Source organism: Tupaia chinensis, unplaced genomic scaffold (assembly GCF_000334495.1).
Source record: "Tupaia chinensis unplaced genomic scaffold, TupChi_1.0 Scaffold146687_1, whole genome shotgun sequence".
Classification (NCBI taxonomy): Eukaryota; Metazoa; Chordata; class Mammalia; order Scandentia; family Tupaiidae; genus Tupaia; species Tupaia belangeri.
The window spans coordinates 1,601,089-1,623,264 of record NW_006206544.1 but is presented as its reverse complement, the minus strand read 5'-3'; the positions used below and the strand labels follow the sequence as shown (position 1 = coordinate 1,623,264).

Below are 22,176 nucleotides of genomic sequence, written 5' to 3'. Positions count from 1 at the left end.
ATCCATAGAGAAGGAAAAAAAGAGGATTCAGGGCTGAGCCTTCCATGTTCTAATAGTTAAAGATTTCACAGAAAAAGACTGCCCAATAGAGGAAAGACTCAGAAGTAGTGTAGAAAAAGAAGTAATGGTGTTTGCAAAAGGAAGGATGGGTCAACTCGGTTGGTCAATGATGAGAAAGCATTAGATGAGCACAAAAATGTGGCTACAGAATTTGCAAAATAAATGTTGTTGACCCCATTATAGAAGCATTTAAGAGGCTTGGAATGGAGACAAATTCTTAAAAAGAATATGTTGAGAAGTGAATGGGAGAGGACAGATGCTATTATTGCATAAATGAACTTTAAAGGGAAATAGATAAATGATGCCTAGAAATGACGATAGGATAGCAAGAGTTGTTTTTCAGTATTTGTTTTTAATATGGAAGAAACTAAAGCATGTATATGTGCTACTGGAATTTATTCAGAAATGAGGATGAATTGTTGGATGGTCCAAGACAGAAATTACAGAAAACAGACTTATTCAGATATTCAGAGAGTATGTGTGAGATAGCCAATGAATGGATCATTTGAAAGGACCCATAATACTTCCTATCACAACAGAAGAGAAGATAGACAGAGTTCAGAGGAGGAGAATTGATAAACTGCAGGATAGGAAAATGATTTTGGGTTTTTTTAACCAATAATGTGAGATAAGAATATCAACTGAGAATGAAGAAGAATGGCATTTTAGATTTTAGGAAAGAGAAGAGAAGTGGGAAAATGTGTGATTTGTAAGCTAAGAAAGCTGAAGATTAACAGTGGTAACATGGCTTGGTTTGTTGGGCAGTATTGAGTGTCCCTTTTAGATGATTGTGATTTTGGAGTATTCGGTTGTCAAGTATAGATATGGAATAACTGGATAGGTGGAATTGACAAGAACTAAGATTTGTGCCTAGTAAGTACAACAAAGGGACAGTTTGTCATCTTATAGGATTAAGCCTTAAACAAATAATTAATTATATCTTATCACCAATTGTGATTAATATTATATATGTGTATGTGATTATTTGCTCATGTCTGATTCTGTGGCACTAAAAGCTACACAAAGCCTCCAAGGACAAGGATCATATCTGTTTGGCCCTTTATTATGTCTTCAATGCCTACCACATAGAATGTGTTAAACAAATAGTAGATAATAAATGTTTCTGAAAGAACAAGTCATTCCCAAGGACATAGTTTATTAGATCTTGCCCTGAGAATACAAAAAGTAGAATAGAATACAAAAAACCTTACCTTAGCGCTGGGTAAGGTAGCAGCCAACATGCTCAAGAAGGACACACAGTCTGTTAGGAGTGGAAGACAGTCAGCTTGGAGTTGGAAGGCCTACTTATGAGATGAAGTCTTAGGGATGCTTGTTACTACTTCTATATCTGCACAAAAAAGCTACTGTTTATGGAGGACTTTGTCACACATATAGAAAGATATTTATCTCACATTAAACAGTTCCTACTGATAGGGTAATTAATTGTATTAGAAAATTCAATTTAAGAATTTAAGAACAAGAAATTTGTACTTGCTTTCATTTTCTCTCCAATGTAAAACTCCTGCTTTGCATAGAAACCCTAAAAATTGACTTTCAAAATAATGATCATTTTATTCCCGCATACTTTGGGCTATAACTCCAAATAGGGTTTCGGATCGGGTCAAAATGTAATACCTTCTGTTCTGTGTCACATTTTCAGGTAAAAAAGCTTAAAGCAGTCATCCAGGTGTTTCCATGGAAGAAGATATTAGGTACCTTATTGAATAAATATAGAAAAAATGATTAACCTACTCCCACTCCAAAGACAGCCTGAATCCTGTATGCTTTCCTTTTTTCTTTTTTTTTTTTTTCAGATTTATAGCGGTTCCATTTTCCTCATCACCTCATTTTTCTGTTTTCTTTTGCTTCCATTGCATTGTGTGGAGTAATTTGTATTCCATTTTCCCTCATTGGTTTTTGCCCTTGACATTCTCTACAACATTTAGCCATGAAAGCATTTTGAAGGTGGATTTCTAAAGCAAATGATTTCATCCAAGTCTTCCTAAGGCACTGGAAGGACTATTGCTCATGAAGTCTTTCTTTATGTGTAGTTAATATTTTGTGACATTTTTATAATTCATAATGCTCACTTCATCTTTACATCATTTATTATATTGAACATAAATCAGATTTATGCTCAAAAGGATAATATAATACCTTGGCTCTATATTGCTTTACAGTGTTCAAAATAGTAAAAGCTATATTTTAATCATCTATTAATGTTTTTTCCTTTTCAAACAGTTGTTCTGAGGAGCAAATAGACAAGCGATTATTGTTATTTCTGTTTTATACAGATGAAAACTGAAGATCTCAGAGAGCAAGTCACTTGCCCTAGGTCATTCTGTTTCTGCACCCTAAGATCAGCAATCATTCTGCATATCACACTGTCTCAGCAGACGGGTTTATTTTCCTCCAACATCCTATCAGCCCAGTATATACCAAATGCAACCCCAAGTGAATATGTATTTATTTCTTACTTCCTTAGTAATTTATACCTGTTCTCACTTATGTTCTCTTCAAATATCTGCAATGGTTGATTTTCTACAGAAGGTGTCTCAGGTGACTTTGTAACTAAACATCAAACTTTGTAAAGATTATTACACTATAGTGTTGGTTGTGATCTGTCTGAATTCCTCAATTCATACAGATTATAATTGCTTTTGTTTTTAAAATATTTTTATATTAATTATCTATACCTATTTCATTATTTAATAATGACATAAATATATATATACACACATAATACACACACACATATATATGTGTGTGTGTGTGTATATATATATATATATATATATATATGTATAATATCTCTTGTTATCTTTTGCCAGTGAAGCTAAGCCAGCTTATGAATTCATTTTACTTTGATAAACATTATCCATAATATTCATATTTTACAGCTTATATCAACTCAGAATGTTCTATAGTTAGGTAGGAGGAAAGAAGCTGTAAGTGTGCCTCAGTCTGATGTATTATCCACAAACTATATGATACGGCTTGGGCATAAGCCCTGAAAACTTCAAAGTGTGGATTTGTAAACAAAACATATCACTGGAAGGGACCTCATACCTCATTAGTCATCCAGTCCAACACCCTCCTTTGCAGCGTTCACATGTTGGAGAAAACTGAGGCTCAGAGGAAGTCACCGTGCTGCCATACTTCACAAAACTAGCTAATAGCAAGGCTAAGATAAGAGCCTTGCTCTCTCTCTCAAGTGAGTACTATATTCAGTAGCCACATCACCTCCCCCAGCAAGTCACCTCCCATGGGGCATTGCTTCTTGAAGATGAAGTATATTAAATTCACATTTGGCTGCTAATCATTTTCTCAGCAGCTCTATGGTATTTCATTAACTGCTGCATGTAACACTCTGGCCTTTCACCTGTATTAACTTGAGCTCATTAAACTTGAGGCCAGTAATAAACAGGACTGAACTAATTCAGATATTTTGCTTGGTATGTGTTCAGCATTTTTTTAATGGCTTCTACTGTGTGAAACATTTTCCCTTCACAGTTTTCAGAATGATAAAAATAAGCATAGATTTCAAAGAATGGAGTATGTATATAGTATATCTCTGTATCAATAAAAACTATATTAATAATAAAATATATTAACTTTATATCAAGTTTTGCATGAACTACAGAGAAATATAAGTGACAGCATAGCATAGGCTCTGGCATCTGGAAAGCTGAGATGTCCTGGCTCTTCCTTTTCTAAAAAAATTTTTTTTCACTTTTTATGTTTTAGTCATAGGGCATATGCCCTTGCTGGTGAGAGATAGAGAAAGAGAAAGTGAGAAATCATCCCCCCTCTGCCCTGGGAGGAGGCCACACTGCAATTCCTTCTCCTTTCACCTCTTGGGATTTGGAGCATGCATGCACAGGCCCCTGGGGTGATTTTCAAGCTGCTGGGTCCAAGACTCAAACCAAGCAGTCAGTCGTGTGGAAATCCAACACCTTAATCACCACACCACCTGCTGGCCCCTCTTCCATTTATTAATGGTAAGAATTGCAACAAGTTACTTAGATTTTTTTTGAACCTTAGTTTTGTCTTCTATAAACAAATACAAGAATACTCCTCATAGGATTGCATCAGAGATAATGTACCCATGTACTCTAGCATACAGCAATGCTCAATAAATGTGCCCAAGTTAATGATGTTAGCTGCTGCTAAGGACACAGTTTTTTTCTTCACAGAACTTGTAATCACCTCTCGCTACAGCTATTGTTGAAGAAGTTGCTTCCCCCACCTCATTATCACTACGAAATACAAACAAGCATCCTCAGGAGCGCAAGGAAAGAAAAACTCATTTTATTTCATCCCCTTCAGGTTATCCACCAACATCGTTTTATGTTGGCTTGACTAACACATAATTCTTTCACAGTTTATAGCCTGTGCAGCCCTCTATTAACCAAATTCCTATGTAATTTTAAAAATTGTTTGGGATTATAATTGACCAGGGGATGGTGAAAAAGGAAAGGTCATTTACAGAAAGACACTCGGCAAAGGGGTAGAGAAAGAGAATCGTCAGGAAGACTGACAGCTTGAAATGGATTCAGGGCAGAGTCATTGTGAGGGTAGGGGCATGGCCATCAGTGGGTAGTGTAGGAGTACAGATCAGTGCTGGACCTTTGGTGTGGAGATACGTAGTCCGTATTGGTTCTCTATTTTCTTACTACTACATACATTAGTCAGAGTTCTCCAGAGAGACAGGATCAATAGGATATATGAGGAGTCTTCAAAAAGTTCATCTAAAGTTCATATTACACAAAACCTATGCATGTATTTCAAAATATTTTGCACCACACTCCTACTTCGATTTCATTTTTGAACAAACTTTTTGAAGTCCCCTGGTATATAGATATTTGAGAGATAATTTATCAGGGAAATTGGCTTACTCAATCACATAAGCCAACAAGTTCCATAATATTCTATCAGCAAGTTGGAGAACCAGAAAAGCCTACATTGTAATTCATTCTGATTCTGAAGGTCCAACAACAAGGGGAGCCAATGGTATAACTCTATGTCTGAAGCTGAAGGCTGAGAACCATGGGGGTGGGAATGGAGCTAGTGTAACTACCAGAGCCCGAGGAACCTGGACTTCTCATGTTCAAGGGCAGGAGAAGATGAATGTCTTAGTTCTGGCTCCAGAGAAAGAGCTACTTCACCCTTCCTTCCCCTTGTTTTTCTATCTGGGCCCTCAACAGATTGAATGATGCCTGCCCACATTGGTGAGGGAGGATTGATTCAGATGCTAATCTCTTCTGGAAACACCCTCACAGACATCACTAGAAATGATGTTTTACCAGCTATTTGGTTATTCTGTAAACCAGTCAAGTTGATACACAAAAATTAACCATCACACAGTAGAACTTTTTTTTATTCACTGCCATAAAAGCATTAAAAGAAAACTTGCAGGTCATCTAGTTCACTCCTACAGTTATCAGAATCCCCTCTCCAATGTTCTGGATCCTACTCTTCTTTCTGCTGCAGCTGTCATCCCATAATCCTCCCCTCCTTCTGTCACGACAAGGATCAGGTCACATGGTTTCAAATATCTGGTGTTTCTCCCTACAAGAAAAATCCCAACTGCTTTACCTCATTCAGAGCTGTCCCTAGATCTCCAAGCTTGTCCTGTACTGTCTGCCATCATGTACTGTATCTTAGCCATTATCAAAGTGAACTTCATTTGTGATCTCTCTTCCCCTCTTAACATTATGTGCTACATCCCCATTTTTAATCTTTTATTATAGTTCAAATTTCTCCTTCACATCAAAGTCTCTCTTTACCTCTTAGTTGGAATTAATTGCTCGTTGTATCTAGGTTACATCATAGTATTTTTTCCATCTCTTCCTCTACTTACCCCATTTCTCGTAGATAACTATATAACCAGATGTCACCTGAGTGCACCCAGTCCCATCCTTCTGGAGAGTGCTGAAAATCCCCAGAGATTACATTCTTTAGGTCATTTCTGGCTAGAAATTCCACTCTCATTGCATTCTGAACATCCCTTAGATTTCTATTATACCTTCTATTGGTTTGTATTCTTTACAGCTATATATCAACCCGATCATAGAACACAATGCTATTTCCCTGATTTTCTTCCATGTTTCTCACAGCATATGTATATGTAGCATGCTATATTAGAGATCATGAAAGAGGATTTGGATTGCAGCATTGCAGACATCTTACAGTTGAACATTGACTCTTATTCTGTATTAGGATCCTTCTGCTCTCTCACCAGCCAACCTCTTTCCTCTCTTTTTGTCTTTCCTCTCCTCTCTCTTCTCTTCTCTGTTCCCCCTCCACTTCAGTATTTTTCTCCCCCTCTCCATGCATAGTGGTTGGACCATCTCTTGGTTTTGATTTCTCCTAAATCATACCATCAGGGTATGATTTGCTTGTCCCAAGCCCCAAACTAAAGGCATTGCTATTAAAGTTGTTATTTTAGAGAACAGATGGTGCCAGAGTGGTGCTGCAGTTGGGCCTAGGTAGGCAAGGTCCTAGGTTTGCATGCTGGGACTTCCATGAGCACACTAAATGTGCCCGTGCCTGCCCATGATCTGTGCTAGCTGAGACTGGGGGTAGATCACAGCATGAGGACCTGACTGGAGACACCTGTCTCTATCTCTCTGTCTCTGTCTGTCTCTCTCTGAGTGAATGAATAAAAATAACATAAACAATTTATAACTTTAAATAATGACAGTTTGTTTCTTTACAGAAACCTGGTATGAGTCACTTAAATATGATTTCAATATTATAATCGATCTTCCTCACAAGATTATAAGCTATTTTTGGAAAGGACTACCTCCTGCTGGGCTTCGTGGCCCCAGGCCCTAGAACCTGCAAAGTCAGTGCTTGGCAAGAAGCAAGTCTTACCTCTGTCATCCTTCACTAGCATTTCACTAATATTAGATTTTCTTCTCCTGACTGACAGTATTTCTAATACACTTTCCTAGATTGTCACTTCACAAGGAAATGTGCTCAGCTTGCTTTTTACACAGGAAGTGCCTCACCTTCTTGTATCTTGTTAAAAGCAGAACAGAGGGTTAGCAATCTGCTGGCTCCCCAGTGCCTCTTCCCAAGTGTCACCCTTCCCTCCCTGGGTTCCTTCCACCTAGAGGAGATCCTTCTCCTTTCCTGACTCTGGCATATCTCTCTGCACTGTTGGCTGTCGTACCTCCACCTTATCCTTCAGAACTTAGCTCAGATGTCGCCTCCTTTAGAAAAGTTCTGACCCCTCAGCCTGGGTTAGGTACACATGTCATTGCTTATATAACAGCTTGTGTCACCTCTGCCCCAGCTCTTGTCACGGAGTTGCCATTGTTATTAACTAATTCTTTAAAAAATACTATTTGTTTTATTTAATTTCTTTTTTGGAAGTAATTGTTTGGAATTGTTCAGCATTTTAAACAGTCAGCAAAGATTTTGTAAATATATTCAAGATATTCATGTAATCAGTCATTCGTTATGTTTTTAAAAAGATATTGAATACCTCTTATGGACTGGCTTTAAAAAATAAACTCTCTAGGATCTCAAGTGGGAGGATGGACGCATAGGCCGATAGTGATAACTCAGAGCAAGGATTAAAATGTGCCCGCAGTCCTCAGAGCAAAGTGAGGGGACCGTCACACTATACAGGGAAGGACATCAGTTAAACACTGTGAAGACTGAGCTGTAACTAAAAGTCGAGATTGACATGCCAGATGAACGCGATGGGAACGGGGCACTCCTGGGGGAGATGAACGAGCAAACACAGAAACAGAGCACAGGGTGCAGCACAGTGCGAGCAGGTAAAGCTTACGGGGATAAACTGGCAGATGTGCATTTTACAACAGTCTATTTAATGCCTAGACCAACATCGTGAGATAGATACCATCCCTCTCATTTCAGTGATAGGGAAAATTAATAGCAGAAGAGTTCACTAACTGGCTCATAGTCACGATGAATGCAAAACTGTGGACAAGTCCGACTTCTAAATCAGCACCCTAACCACGTATGAACATTGACCTTCCACTTTCACTAGGAAGCAGGGACTCTAATTACTTTAGAATGACTTAAATATCAAATTTTGATCAGAAGCTATGTGCTTAAATTTATCAGGCTAAACTAACAGCAGTATTTCATATACCTTGCATGTGCAATTCCAATGTTCCCATTCGCACCACTAGACACCACAAACACTGAGATGGCATATAGTGTTAGGTCATCCTTCTCTCTCTTTTTTGCTTATGGTTTGCCACTGTCCAAATATGATAATATCATGAAAAATTGCTTACTGTTCCATCAGCGATTAAGCATGGCATGCCAATTTCACGTGGGTAAAATCTGAGTTACTGGATCTTACCCATGCTGAGACTGATTTTGAGATAAAAATTAGAGTCAAATGTAAGTAAGCAATTTCTTTCATAACTGGAGGGAAAGAAGAAGAAAAGTAACTGAATTCAGACTGTCTAGGATAGAAAAATGGCTGCTCATCTCTGTCTCCTGTGCTACCTTGAATTATACAGTGTTCACGGCAATTAAAATTAGAGCGTGTTAGGAAATGTACATGGATCGCTTCACTTAAACTTCACAGTAGCCACTTTACAAATAATACAACAGCATCAGAGAACCCTCTTTTCTCTCTAGTTGTTGGTCATTGAATTGAGTTCAGTTTTCCAAGGAGTTTGGTATGTCACATCTTGCACTAACTCTAATAACCAGTTATATAACACTTGGTATATAATTTACTCTGACACTATCCCTTAGTGAAAGCAAGAGATACTTACAAAATTAATAACAATGGTAACTGTACCATATGGAAAGTGCTGAGCCTTTACTATAGCATTGGACAGTTCCTGACCCAGAATAGACACAGGTAATTCATTTGTTGGATAAATGTCAAAAGACTGATAAGTAGTGTAACTATGTCACATGTGGACATGCTTTTGGAACATAATACAACTCTTCTATAGTTTTTAACTATCTATATATTTCACCTAGCTTATCTTTCAATCTGTCAGTGTACACACTCACACACACACATAAAGGAAAGAGACAGATGAGATAGGTAGATAGATTCCAGGTTTATAAGGAGCGATAAATATATCATTCAGTATAAACCTGAAACCCTTTTATCTTTTCACATAGTACCATTTAGATATCAAAGTAATTACTTTTCTTGCTGTTATTGTTTCCAATCAGATGAGAGAGTATGATTAAGAAAATAGAGTTGATCCATTACAGTACTCTATACTAGTGCTATTAGCCAACTTGCTGCCATTCTCATAAAAATTATGCAATTTAAACTGGAAGATACAAGTGCCTGCTTCTATTAGAAACAAGAACCCTTTTCTACTTCATAATATGCTCAATTACCTTTAGATTGATCCATGAATAAATTATAATCCAAATAGACTTCTTTACCTTAAAGCTTTGCTGGCTTAAGGTATCATTGTTGATTCATTATGTTGTCACTTTTCTATCGGCAATGTAATGCTTTTTATATCTGGATAGAGACAGTTTTAGTGTGAGATACTGTTATCTTTAAATGAGTAGGATTTAGCTTTTCTGGTGAGAACAAATTCATCAATGATGAATCCCTAGAGAAACTATTGAAACAAAAATCACACCATTTCTGAGCTTTGTTCAGTTCATCAGTTACGAAGCAGCTTTTGATAGTCCTAAAGAACTTTTCCCTTTGTTTAAGAAATATAGCATGACGCTCAAACCCTCTTGCTTTGAGTTACCTCAGGCTACAACTTTTTCTGTAAGAAAATAATGAATGAAGAGGAAAAGCTCCTGCTGCTGGCTCTGTCAGGCCCTGCTGCTTCTCCTCCTGCAATAGGAAATCAATTAACTATATGTTCAGGCAGAGATTTGAGCTAAATGCTTTATTAATCATCACTGATTGCTCACATACACAGTGGCCAACTATGTATTCATCTTCACTCTTTCTGAGCTTTGTTCTCTCTCTCTCTCTCTTTTTCCTTGGGAAAAGATTAGAATACAAACGTATGCCTAAATTTACCATGTATAAGGGTGATCCTCTGGTGCAGGAGAGAAATGATCTTTTATATTTTCCACAGACTTCACGTTTTAAAATGTTCAGGACTCAATGCCAATACCCAAATATCCTGGAGCCATTTTAATGCATACAACCTAATTTTTTTTAAGCCCTTAACTTTTCATACTAATGAGGAAAGCAAAATGCCTATGGCAACCTTGAAGATTTGGAAGCTGGCACTATAGCTTGGCCTCTGGGATCGCCACATGGCAGTGAGAAATTAATACAAATAGAACTCATTTGATTTGGAGATGAGCGGTGGAAGATTTGGAAAGTTGAAGGAGCAATCACCGATATTGTGTGTATATGTGCTTTCAAGTTAAAGAAAAATTTGGCAACAGTTTTCAACTTAACCCATAGATTCTTCTAACTAATGCACAAATTCCTGCAGGACTCTTTACATTAAACTAAGAACTTTTTAGGACTAATTATAAAAGATTAGCACATTAGAATCACAGCACTGTTAGACATGGAAAGACTATGTAACATAATTTATACATGGCAAATGTGACCAACCATTGAATAAACTTTCCAAAAACATCAGGCTGTTCTTTGCTTACACAGGTGGTATTCCATTCAACATAAAGGGATTTCCAAATATTTAGTGCTGGTCGTAGTAGCAGTACTGGTGTTGGAACAGTCTAAAACCATCATGGTTTAAGTTTGACTACCTTCTCTATTTCCATTTGGATAATGAACAAATGCAGGGGAAGGGGGAATATTATCTATGTTTAAAACAACAAGATAGATCAAAATTTTCAAAAATGACTTATTTTGATCAACAGCCTTTACAGGACTCAGGTGGTCTTAGGTAGTGTTTAAGGTAAGACCCAGTCAGGAAACCGGGATACTACTTCAGCTTTTCATAGAGCTTGCTACATGAAGGGTCTGCTGGAACCAGAGGCCATCTGTTTCGACACTTAACCGTTCTTGATAATCTTCAAATATATGAGATTAGGATTGAGGTGCCCTTAATACATAAGAGAAGTGTATAATCTTCAAATATATGAGATTAGGATTGAGAAGAGAGGATATAGTGACATTCTGACAAGATTTATATCATGTGGACATTTGTTCACCACCTTATGAGGTGTTATCTAGACCCCAGGGGCATGTCTTTGGCACCAAGTGTAATCCCTAACACCTCATCTGCCCTAGGAAAGTCATTTTTAAGAAGAAATTTCAAACTTTGTATTTTCTATATTAAGGAGGATTACATATATGGTACATATTGAGAATTTGTTTTATACTTTTTTATTTATGTTATGCTTTTAACAAGTCAGCATCACTTGCTTGTAATAAAATAGATATGAAAAATTCTCTCCCTCTATCATATCATCTAATGTTACTGCAGCCACTCAGCATTATCATTTAGGAAAACATTAAGGTGTAGAGATGAAATACATAGTACTAGTCTAATTATGTATAAATTAATTTGGCATTCATAGCATTATTTCCATTCACTTGACTTGTTGACATAATTACAGTGATTTGATAATGAAAGTAACAATATTAGGTATTTCCAACTAAATATGTTCCTTGCTAATATAAATTTACAGTTGCAGTTTGGCTTGATTGGAACAAGGATTAAGTTTAGTTTACCTACTCTACCCAGATCGCTCGAGGACCAGAGAACTCATTTTTTCTTGGAGCATTATGCACCCTGGCAAGTGCAGGCCAGTATTTTGAAACAAGTATGATTCTTCACCAAAGTACTTACTAGGTCAGAGATCAGGATAACCTCAGAGTGCTGTAGTTTTCCAGACCTGCATCAGCTAAATAAATGGGCTTTATTCTGCGGGGGAGAAAGGGTGTTTTTGCAGTCCGATAAAAGAAATCTGGCAATTCCAGGTTACAGGCTGACACAAAACATTTGGAATTCAGTGGTGTCTAGTACAGGCAGTGTGTGTCAGTAAAAGAGAAGATCAAAGGTTCTAGAAGAGGGGAAGGACAAAGTGAAGAGGAAATAATTGTGGGATAATGAATGGTATGAGGGCATATTCGTGTTAACTTGAAACCACTTAGCATTTTTCCATGACGCCCAGGTATCTTTCTAAATGAACTTTGTAAAGTACAATTGAATAACCTTGAGATTTAAAGCTTCATGATGTGATTTTGAATACTGATGGGATCTGTTGAAGAGCTGTGATATTTCCTCTGCTTTTCATTTTTATTTTTGCTTCCTTCATGCAAAATAAAACGTGTTGTCCTTACAGAGAAATCAATATTTTTACCATTTTGTTTTTCAGCAATTCCCGCAAATTGCAATCAACACTAGTTATAATCCTTAAAGAGATGTAGTAGGAATTTAAACAAAATAAAATACAGATACAGATTATAACTTTGGCAAAGTACCTTTGGTATTGACAAGAGCATTTGCCAGGGACTATGACTGGGACTGTATCTGCTAAAAATCTGATGAAGGAGGAAAAAGCATCAAAAGGTTTCACCTTCTGTCTGTACAGACCATACAAATGGCTTAACTAATAGCAATTGTTTTAAGTGACTGGATTTGGCTTACAACTGAATTTTATTCCATTTAGAAGTGGGGCTTTTTGTTTGTTCATTTGTTTAATTGCCAAAGGGCATGTATGCTTGCCAGAGAGAGAGAGAGATAAGGAAAGGAAGACTGAACCCCCCATACCCCACCCCCCCCACACACACGCACACACACGCACATGCACGCACACGCACACACACGCAAACGCACACACACGCACACGCACACTGGGAAATCACCAGCCCCCACTTGCCTGGTTGCATAATGCTTCAGGAAAATGAAGTTTTCATTTCTTCATCCTGTTGAGGTTTTCAGTACGTCAGACGTTTAAAACCTAGCTCTTATAACTTTTAGGCTGCCACAGAAATATTTTAATTAACATCGTATGTCTAAAAGATATGAACGCATTTGGCAAAGTTATCGTGTTCTTATATTCTTTTTACTAATGAATGGAGTCCAATACCTAGTGGTCCAGGAATGATTGAAGACCCTATTCCAGGATACACGAAAACATCCAAACCACATTTGTTTGTTGATAATATTTACGTGCTTATGTCCTCTCATTTTTCTCTCCTATGAGCTCACATGCTTTCTTACTTGTATGTTTTCCTTTTAGAAACTGCCAAGTTTTGGACCTTATCTTGAGCAGCGCAAGAAAATCATAGCCGAGAACAAGATTAGACTGAAAGCACAAAAAGCACCTTTTTCACCACTTGAGAAAAACTATTTTATCCCCAAAAAGCCTATTCCTACCATCAAGGTAAAAATTAAGCCAAATATATAAATATGTCTATTTTAATATTTAAATATACAAATATTATTTAAATGTTTATTGACTATTTAAGTCTATCAGTGATATTGTTTTAAAATTATAATGGAAGTTTTAAAAATACTGTCTATGGTGAAAAATGTATTTAAATTATAAAATAACCTATTTTAATTCTATATTTTATACTTTCATTTATATTTTTTACACTTTTAAAGCCTTAGAGCCTTGTCTAGCGTGTGTCTCTTGGAAATTTTTGTGTATTTTTAATATATTGGAAAATATTAAGATGAATTCTGTGTTCTCAAAGTGATTTAAAAATTATTTGAATTTTCAGTTAACTCTAAGAGATCTCATATTAGTCTTATAATACAACTAAATTATCAATATACAACAGTAATATCAGAATGATACCTTACATTTGGAAAAACTTTCTCTAGTTTTATTTTTGTACATTTATCTAGGCCCCAGGAGTTATTTTCTGGGCAATACCAAAAATTACATTAATATAGAATTGTGTGTGTGTATTACTTGCCTTAATTTTTTGCTTAAACTTTTTATTTTGATAGAGATATACATTCATATGCAGTTAAAGAAATCATACAGAGGGTCTCGTGTATGCTTTATCCAATTTGCCTTTTGCATGTGGCAAAACTAGAAAGTGAGGGGGCGGTCTTCCAAAAGTTCACAGAGAATGCATATGATGAAAAACATACATGGATTTCAAATTTTCTAGCACTGAAATGAACGTGGGCTTTAATTCCAGTCTCCGTGAACTTTTTTCCCCTTGTGCAATATCACAACCAAGGTAGTGCCACAGACGTGATCTACTGTCTTATTCAGGCGTCTCCAGTTTGATCTCCACTCGTGTGTGTGCATTTAACTCTGTGCAATGTTGTCACAGGAGTAGGTTCTTGTATCCATCACCACAGTCAAGATGAGAAACAGTCTCTTCATCGTGGAAACCATCAGGTCACCTTTCTGTAGCCACAGCTGCCTTTCTCCTGCCTCCTCCTAAAATGGAATTGTTTTAAAGCAGTTATAGTGGGGGGAAAAAAAAAGGGTTATTATTGGACAGCATATTCTCTGAAGTTGCCATCCCTGAAAGGTGGTTTACAGAAGTTTATTCTTCTCTATTTGGTGACAACCTCCTCTCACATCTCCATGTTCTGTTTTAAGCATTAGCTGAAAAGCATGCTCTTAGGTGCTCTCAAGGAGACTTCGCTGAAATTCATCTTTAGTGAAGATTGAAATCCTTAATCATTCTCTCTACCAATGAGAGAAAAAAAATTAGTGTCTTGTGCTAAAAAATAACCCTCAAGTTTAGACGCTGCAAAATTTAAGCAATGTAAAGGTCTCGAAGGAAAAATGGAAGTGGCTGACCACAAACTACCAGTACTTTGATGCCGTAATTCCTAGGAAAATGAGCACTTGGGACTTCTAACAGTATAATAGCCTCAAATAGTCTCTTGAGCTGTTCCCATTAAATTATTTGTGTGGTGTGAAAGGAATCAAGTGAACAGTGCTGGGCAAGAGAAGGCTAGGTCCTACAGCCCTTCACAGGCCTTTTACACCCCATGTTCAGCTATAATTATTCTATGATTTGGGGTTAATTCTCCCAGCTCTGTCTCTCTTTTAATTAATTTGAATTAAATATAAGATCTTCATCTCTAAGCACGTTTTCCTAACAATAAAAATTTGTTTCAAAAGAAAGATAGTTATTTATATTTGAAATTTAAAAAGCAGTGATTATAAAAGCATTCCTACCTTTCTTAGTGCTTTCATACTTCAGGGAAGGTATTGATAACCTATTAGTAAAACAAAACAAAACAAAAACAAACACAAAAACCTACTGTGATTGAATTAAAACTGATAGGTCACTAGTACAAAAAAAAAAAATCAAACTCAAAAGAATTAAATAAGCAAAATTAATGTAGCCAGAAAGTAAATAAGACTTTTTAAAGCATCAGAGAGATAAAGGAATCTTAGAAACAGTAGAAGTTAACATTCCTCTTCTAAGTTGTCTCACTTCAGAGGTTATCCAGAGTGACGCAGCCTCAATGTTTCATGTTACCAGAACCTCAAGACATAGATACCATCTTAGCAACGTCTTAGACCAGATCAGTGTCAACACATTAATGGACGGCTGGGTAGACTTCCTCAGTGTCCTGCCCTTCTTCCCAGAGGGTCCATACCCTGCACTTGTCATTTCTAGGAAGAAAGTGTGCCCTGTAAGAAAGCATAATGCTGGTAGGTGTGATTTATTTGGAGGGAGGGGGAGTATCTTTTTAAGTGTGAGTATCTCATTGGAAAACAAGGAATTACATTTGTTATGACAAATGACTTCTCACTTCTTGCTTTCTATATGGCTTTTATATAGAGTGAGGGATGGCCTGTGTTTTAGAGTAAGAAGGCATGTGCACTTGCCAGAGAGACAGAAAGACAGAAAGCAAGAAATCATGTCCCAGCAGGGATGGCTACACCACAATCCCCTCTCCTCCATTCTTTTCTTGGGATTTTGGGCATGCATGCACAAGGTCTGGCATGAGTTTCAAGCTGCTGGACCCAGGACTCAAACCATGGTCAGCCGTGTGGTACTCAAACACCTTAACCACCACACCACCTACTGGCCCCTCACTCATTCTAATATGATTTTCTAGAGCAAAAGAAAATGTTTATCTGCTGGAAGCATGCATGAAAATGTAGAAACTAATAGCTCTGATAAGCCTATTCAGTCTTAAGCACTGTATCTAATACATGTTATATCTAATACTCCCAGTACCTAACATAGGCACGATCCTTAACCTTATGTTACAAACTAGAAAATTGAGAAACAAGGAAAAATTAAATAATTTGATCTAGTGGGCGAGCCTCATAGTGCAGCTGGTAGGCACTGCTCAGAGGAAGATGGTTCTACCGGGACGACCAAGGTTTGAGTCCCAACCTTACCGGCTTAAAAACATGATGGGTGCACAGGAGTGCCCAGGATCCTGATGAGGTGGAGAACTGAAAAAAAAAAGGATGGCAGCATGAATAAGCTCCATTAGGGTGATCTTTCTTTTCTTCTGTCTGTCTCTCTGTTTATGCACACATACATACCATCTAGGATTAGACAAAAATTTTCGGTCAAGTCACATAGTAAGAAGTGGTAAGATGGGGCTAAGGGCGACACTGAGAATTGCTTGCTTAAGGAATTCAAAAGATTGATTTATAATAAGGAATAGTTAGAGAAGTTAGGATTCTTTCTAGCAAATATACAAAATATACATACAGATAACTCTTGGAAGATGAGGACTTCGACATGGAACAATGGGAAGATCACTAGTAAAGGATTGGGTTTTGTCACAATTATACTAATAATCACTTGATTTAGAGTGCATATCCAATAAGAGACTTGTGAAGGTAAACTACTGGACCAATAAGTCTCTTTCCTCCTCTTCTTCCCTCCTCCCTAATATTCTACAGTTGTATTCTTTTTGCTTTTGTCCTAATGCTAAAAGCATTAAAACGTAATATAAAAATTATCCGTCACCTACCACCTAAATGTAACCACTATTAAAATTTAGATTTTGTAAAATCCTAGTCATTTTTAAGTGTAATATTTAAAAATAATCACATAATATTGATTCTCCTACATAATGTTTTTACATAAAAATCCAATAATGTCTGTTACTTTTCTTTTACATCATTTTAATGGTTATAGTATTTCATAATATAAATGTAATGTTTTTAACCTATTATTGAACCATTGGATTGTTTCCAAAATTTCATGCAAATCATGTTATAACTACTATACAGAAATGTTTATGTAGACCTCTTCTTGTTTTCTCAAGAGAAATGACGAGTAGTGAAATTTTAGGACTTCAATGCATATTTCCAAATTATTCTTTAGGAAGAAAGTACAAATTTGCATTTCATTCAGAAATATAGAGGAGTTTATTTTCTTAAACACTTATTAGTGATTATTTTTTAAATTTATTTATTCCTTCCATGAACAAGAGAGATGGAGAACAAGATATAGACAGCACTGCCAATAGGGTCCTGATGCCATGACCCACCCCTAGTTTCAGCCAGCCCCAGGTCACTGGCACACGCAGGCCAGCATATTCAGGGAGGTCTCAGGACGTAAACCTGAACCTGCTCATCCAGGCCAGCGTTGCCAAGTGTCCTATTCTACCACTGTGCCACTCACCAGCTTCACAGTGAATTTATTTTTAATGTTAGCTACTGTGATACTCAAAAAGTATTTTACTTTCTTCCATTTTGAATTTCTAAATACTAGTGAGATTGGCAACTTTTGTATATATTTTAACTTTTTCTTCTTTTGCTGCTTATTTCCATTATGCATTGTTTATTAAATATTTACATATTTAAAATAGCAGCACTCCAAGTATGTTTTCAGTGTATTTTCTAAAATTGTCACCTGTCTTCTAATTTATATTATGTTTTATATGTGTGCACCTAAGTTTTAATTTTCTATCTAGCAAAAGCTTATTTTGTAGTTTTATACTTTATTTGTTTAATTTAGCCTTTTTCACTATAGATTATATAATTAATCACATAACCTAGCTCTTTTAAAATTTTAATGTTGACCAGGACCAGCAGATAGTGTAATGGTTATGTCGCTGGACTCTGACATAGTCAACCACTATTCAAGTCCCATACTGGGCAGCTTAAAACACACTGGGCACATGTGTGTACTTGTCCGAGATCCTGAGAGGAGAATGGAGGAGAAGGGAATGTGGTGTAGCCATTCCCCCTGAAGCATGATTTCTCAGTTTCTGTCTGTATCTGGCAAGTGCACATGCCCTTTAGCAAAAATGTCTCTTAAAAAAAATAAATAAATAAAAAAGATACATATAATTAATGTTTACATTTGACCATTTAATCTAAAACTTGTTTGCTTTAAAGCAACAACTATAATTATAACATTACTTTTGAGATTGGCAACTTTTGTATATATTTTAACTTTTTCTTCTTTTGCTGCTTATTTCCATTATGCATTGTTTATTAAATATTTACATATTTAAAATAGCAGCACTCCAAGTATGTTTTCAGTGTATTTTCTAAAATTGTCACCTGTCTTCTAATTTATATTATGTTTTATATGTGTGCACCTAAGTTTTAATTTTCTATCTAGCAAAAGCTTATTTTGTAGTTTTATACTTTATTTGTTTAATTTAGCCTTTTTCACTATAGATTATATAATTAATCACATAACCTAGCTCTTTTAAAATTTTAATGTTGACCAGGACCAGCAGATAGTGTAATGGTTATGTCGCTGGACTCTGACATAGTCAACCACTATTCAAGTCCCATACTGGGCAGCTTAAAACACACTGGGCACATGTGTGTACTTGTCCGAGATCCTGAGAGGAGAATGGAGGAGAAGGGAATGTGGTGTAGCCATTCCCCCTGAAGCATGATTTCTCAGTTTCTGTCTGTATCTGGCAAGTGCACATGCCCTTTAGCAAAAATGTCTCTTAAAAAAAATAAATAAATAAAAAAGATACATATAATTAATGTTTACATTTGACCATTTAATCTAAAACTTGTTTGCTTTAAAGCAACAACTATAATTATAACATTACTTTTTCCCGGATAGACAATAGTTTGAAGACCTCAATATTTCCCTTTGCAAGTGATTCCCTCCATTTCTCAAATTATAATTCCATGATTTAAAAAAATATTGTAAATAATATCACTTACTTCATATTACAATTATCAACCTCTCAAAATTTGTTAAACCTTTCCAAGGGTGAATCAGGAATAACTTAGACAAGGTTTCAATTAGGATGATTGATTATAAAACATTTTATGCCATAAATAATTCTCTGACCAATAATAAAGAGTTTCTCAAAACTTCCGATAGCATCCAAAATACTGTGGGATGAGAGTCTACTTTATTATTCTATAAAGACGAAAGTGTTGCTCATACTGCAATGTTGATTATTACCTTAAATATGTTTAATTTAGCTCAGTTTTCTTCTTGACATTAACAAAATGGAAAAAGTAAGGGAAGGCGGACCTTGAGGAGATTTCTGGGTTCAGGGAGCAGCATGTAGTCTCAGACGATGGACGCTAAGGTGCAAGTTGAGAAAAGCATGAGGATGGAGAGAGAGCATACGGTTGGCGACTGCTTTCATCTCTCTGCTTCCTTCTCTCTATCATCTTTCTTTATGATTCATTTTGCATTTTCTTATTTGGCGACTCCACTGTTCTCTACCCCAAGCCTCTTTTCTGTGCTCCAGAGTTTTTTCACCTATAATCTGCTGGACACCCTACCTGGACAGTCTTAAGGAATCCAAGGACCATCACACTTAGAACTAAGTAGATTCTCAATTCTTCCATGTCTGCTTTTTCTCCTGAATGTTCTGTCTCAATGAACAGAATGTTGTCCACCGTCTTACCTCAGTCAGAAACCTGAAATTCAGCCTAAATTCCATCCTACCACTCATTCTATTCATGAACTAGTCACCAAGGTGCTTCAGTTTTCCCTCTCTTATCTTTTTTCTCTCCTCCTGAGCAGCACTTCCTTAAACGTTCTTGCCTGGAATTCTAAAACATTCTATTCAGTGGCCTCCTTTTGTCATTCTTTTCTAATCCGTCCTCCCACTATTATGAGTTTATATGTATATATATATATATTTTTTTTTAACATAGATCTAATTGTTTTACCCATTGTTTAAAATTCCTTCTTCATAACCATGGTCTTAAGGAAATTCCTTAGTGTAACCTTCAGACCAATCATATTGTAGCCTATGCTGCCTAAGAAGCAGCTTCAATGGAATGATAAAAAGTAAAATCAAGGAGGTGGAAATGCAAATGCATAAAGGATGAGAACGGAACAATGAAGTGTGTGGAATACTCTGTAAATAACTTGAGAAATATGAAAAGGATAAGAGACAAAGGAGCAGAAGGGAAGGTTGGTTTGCACATATTAGAATCGTTCTAGCTTGAACATGTTTATGTGCTAGGAAAGAACAATTGAAGATGTCAGGAAGGCCATGATTACGGAAGCTATATTTTTGGTAAGGAAGGAACTGTTAGTACATTCAGATAGTACATTAAGTCACTTTGCAAAACTGGAGTGGTATCTCATGACTGAATTTGAGCTTATCAGTATTATCTTTTTGAAATTTATTTATTTATTTATTTCCATTTGCCGTTGTTATTATTATTTTAAATTTAACCAGAAAGAAACAGAAAGAGAGAGAGAGAAAGGGAAAATGAGAAAGCAAGTCTCCAAGTCTGGGACTTGAACTATGGTCAGCCGTGGGAATCCACCTTTAACCACTACACCACTTGCAGCCTCTTTATTGGTATTATCTTAATAAGCAGTCAAGTTTTGGTCTGAGAAGTATTTCATGTTGGGTAGATTCTCTTTACGAGCCAAATGATGTATAGCGATCAAATGTTTAAAAAAAAGAAGAAGGAAAAAAAGATAAAATAAAAATAAGCAGTCGAGTTTTGAAGAAAATGAGCATTAAAAAGTCGTAAGAGGCTATTTCCTTCATCAAAAAACAAAAACAAAACAAAGTTTTTAAGATTTTAGCAGGTTACATTTATGGTAGAAGAGTTTCTTGAACTAAGCATAGACTACTCTGTCACAATGGTTAGGTTCAAACTATGGCACTGGCATTTAGTAGCTTCATGAACTTCCCTCAATTAACTCATCTGTGAAATGGAGATAATAAATGTATCTGCTCCAGACCACCAGGTGGTGTGGTAGTTAAAGTACTGGATTCCCACATGGCTGACCTCAGTTCAAGTCCTAGAACTGGTGGTTTGAAAATCACTCCAGGTGTGTGTGTGTGCATGCCCAAATCTCAAGAGGAGAATGGAGAAGGGAATACCTTGAGGCCATCTCCCCTAGGGAGTGCTTTCTCACATTCCCTCTCTCTATCTCTCTCTGTCTCTCTCTGGTGAGCATATGTGCTCTATGGCAAAAATCTGGAGAGGAAAAAAAAAACACACACACAATAAAAAACAGTATCTGCCTCAGAGGCTCAGAGGGTTATAAATTAGATGCTGTGAGAAGTTCTTTCAGCGTGGTACCTGCATCGAATGTGTTGTAAATAAATGTTAAAATCTTAGGAATGGAGATAAAAGGTTAGGATAACTACTCATTTTCATTTTGCCCAATAAAATGAACTCAGGAATGAAAGTAGGAATTCATGAAACTCTGGAGGCCAACCGAGTTGAAAGTTTTGAAGAAGCTCATTATTTTCCAGAACATATTTTTTTACATACTTCCTATGAATGTGCTAGGAATTGAGCATCTAGAGAACAGTCAATAGAACAGACACAGCCACTGCCCTCACAAAGCATCCAGAATAGAGAGGCAAGTACTAACCACAGAATCACACTAACAGTGTAAAATTATATTTGTGATACAAGCTATGTGGAAAAAACACAGGATATGCAGACGTTCTTTCATCGAGAGACCTAATTTAGGTTAAAGGGGCTAAGGAAGGCCTCTCTGAAGCTGGTGCATTTCAGAGCTGAGTGGACCACAGGGATTAGGAGGGTTAGGGGAACAAGGACTATTCGGAATGACACCTAATGTGGTCTTGGATTTGGTGAGTGACCATAATGATAGAGACAGAGATGAAATGGATCAAATCTTAGTTATTCTTTTCCTCAGATTTAGAGATTCTCATTGGAATAATGGAAGAGGGGTAGTAAGGAGTTGAAAACAAGAATTGGCAATGAGATTTTTTTGATGGTTCCATGAGACAAAGAAAAATGTAATGAATCAGGATTCTGTTCTTAGTGTTTTTACATTTGACGGGGCTTTAC

At 36.5% G+C, this 22,176-nt stretch overlaps 1 protein-coding gene across 1 annotated transcript in view; it reads left to right on the top strand.

Moving 5' to 3' along the window:
• Positions 1–22,176, top strand: part of DPYD (dihydropyrimidine dehydrogenase) — a 994,283-nt gene that overhangs the window by 955,509 nt on the left and 16,598 nt on the right. The window contains exon 21 of the mRNA XM_006169013.2: positions 13,225–13,368. Coding sequence (XP_006169075.1) covers positions 13,225–13,368 — 144 coding nt within the window. The remainder of the gene's footprint in view (positions 1–13,224; positions 13,369–22,176) is intronic.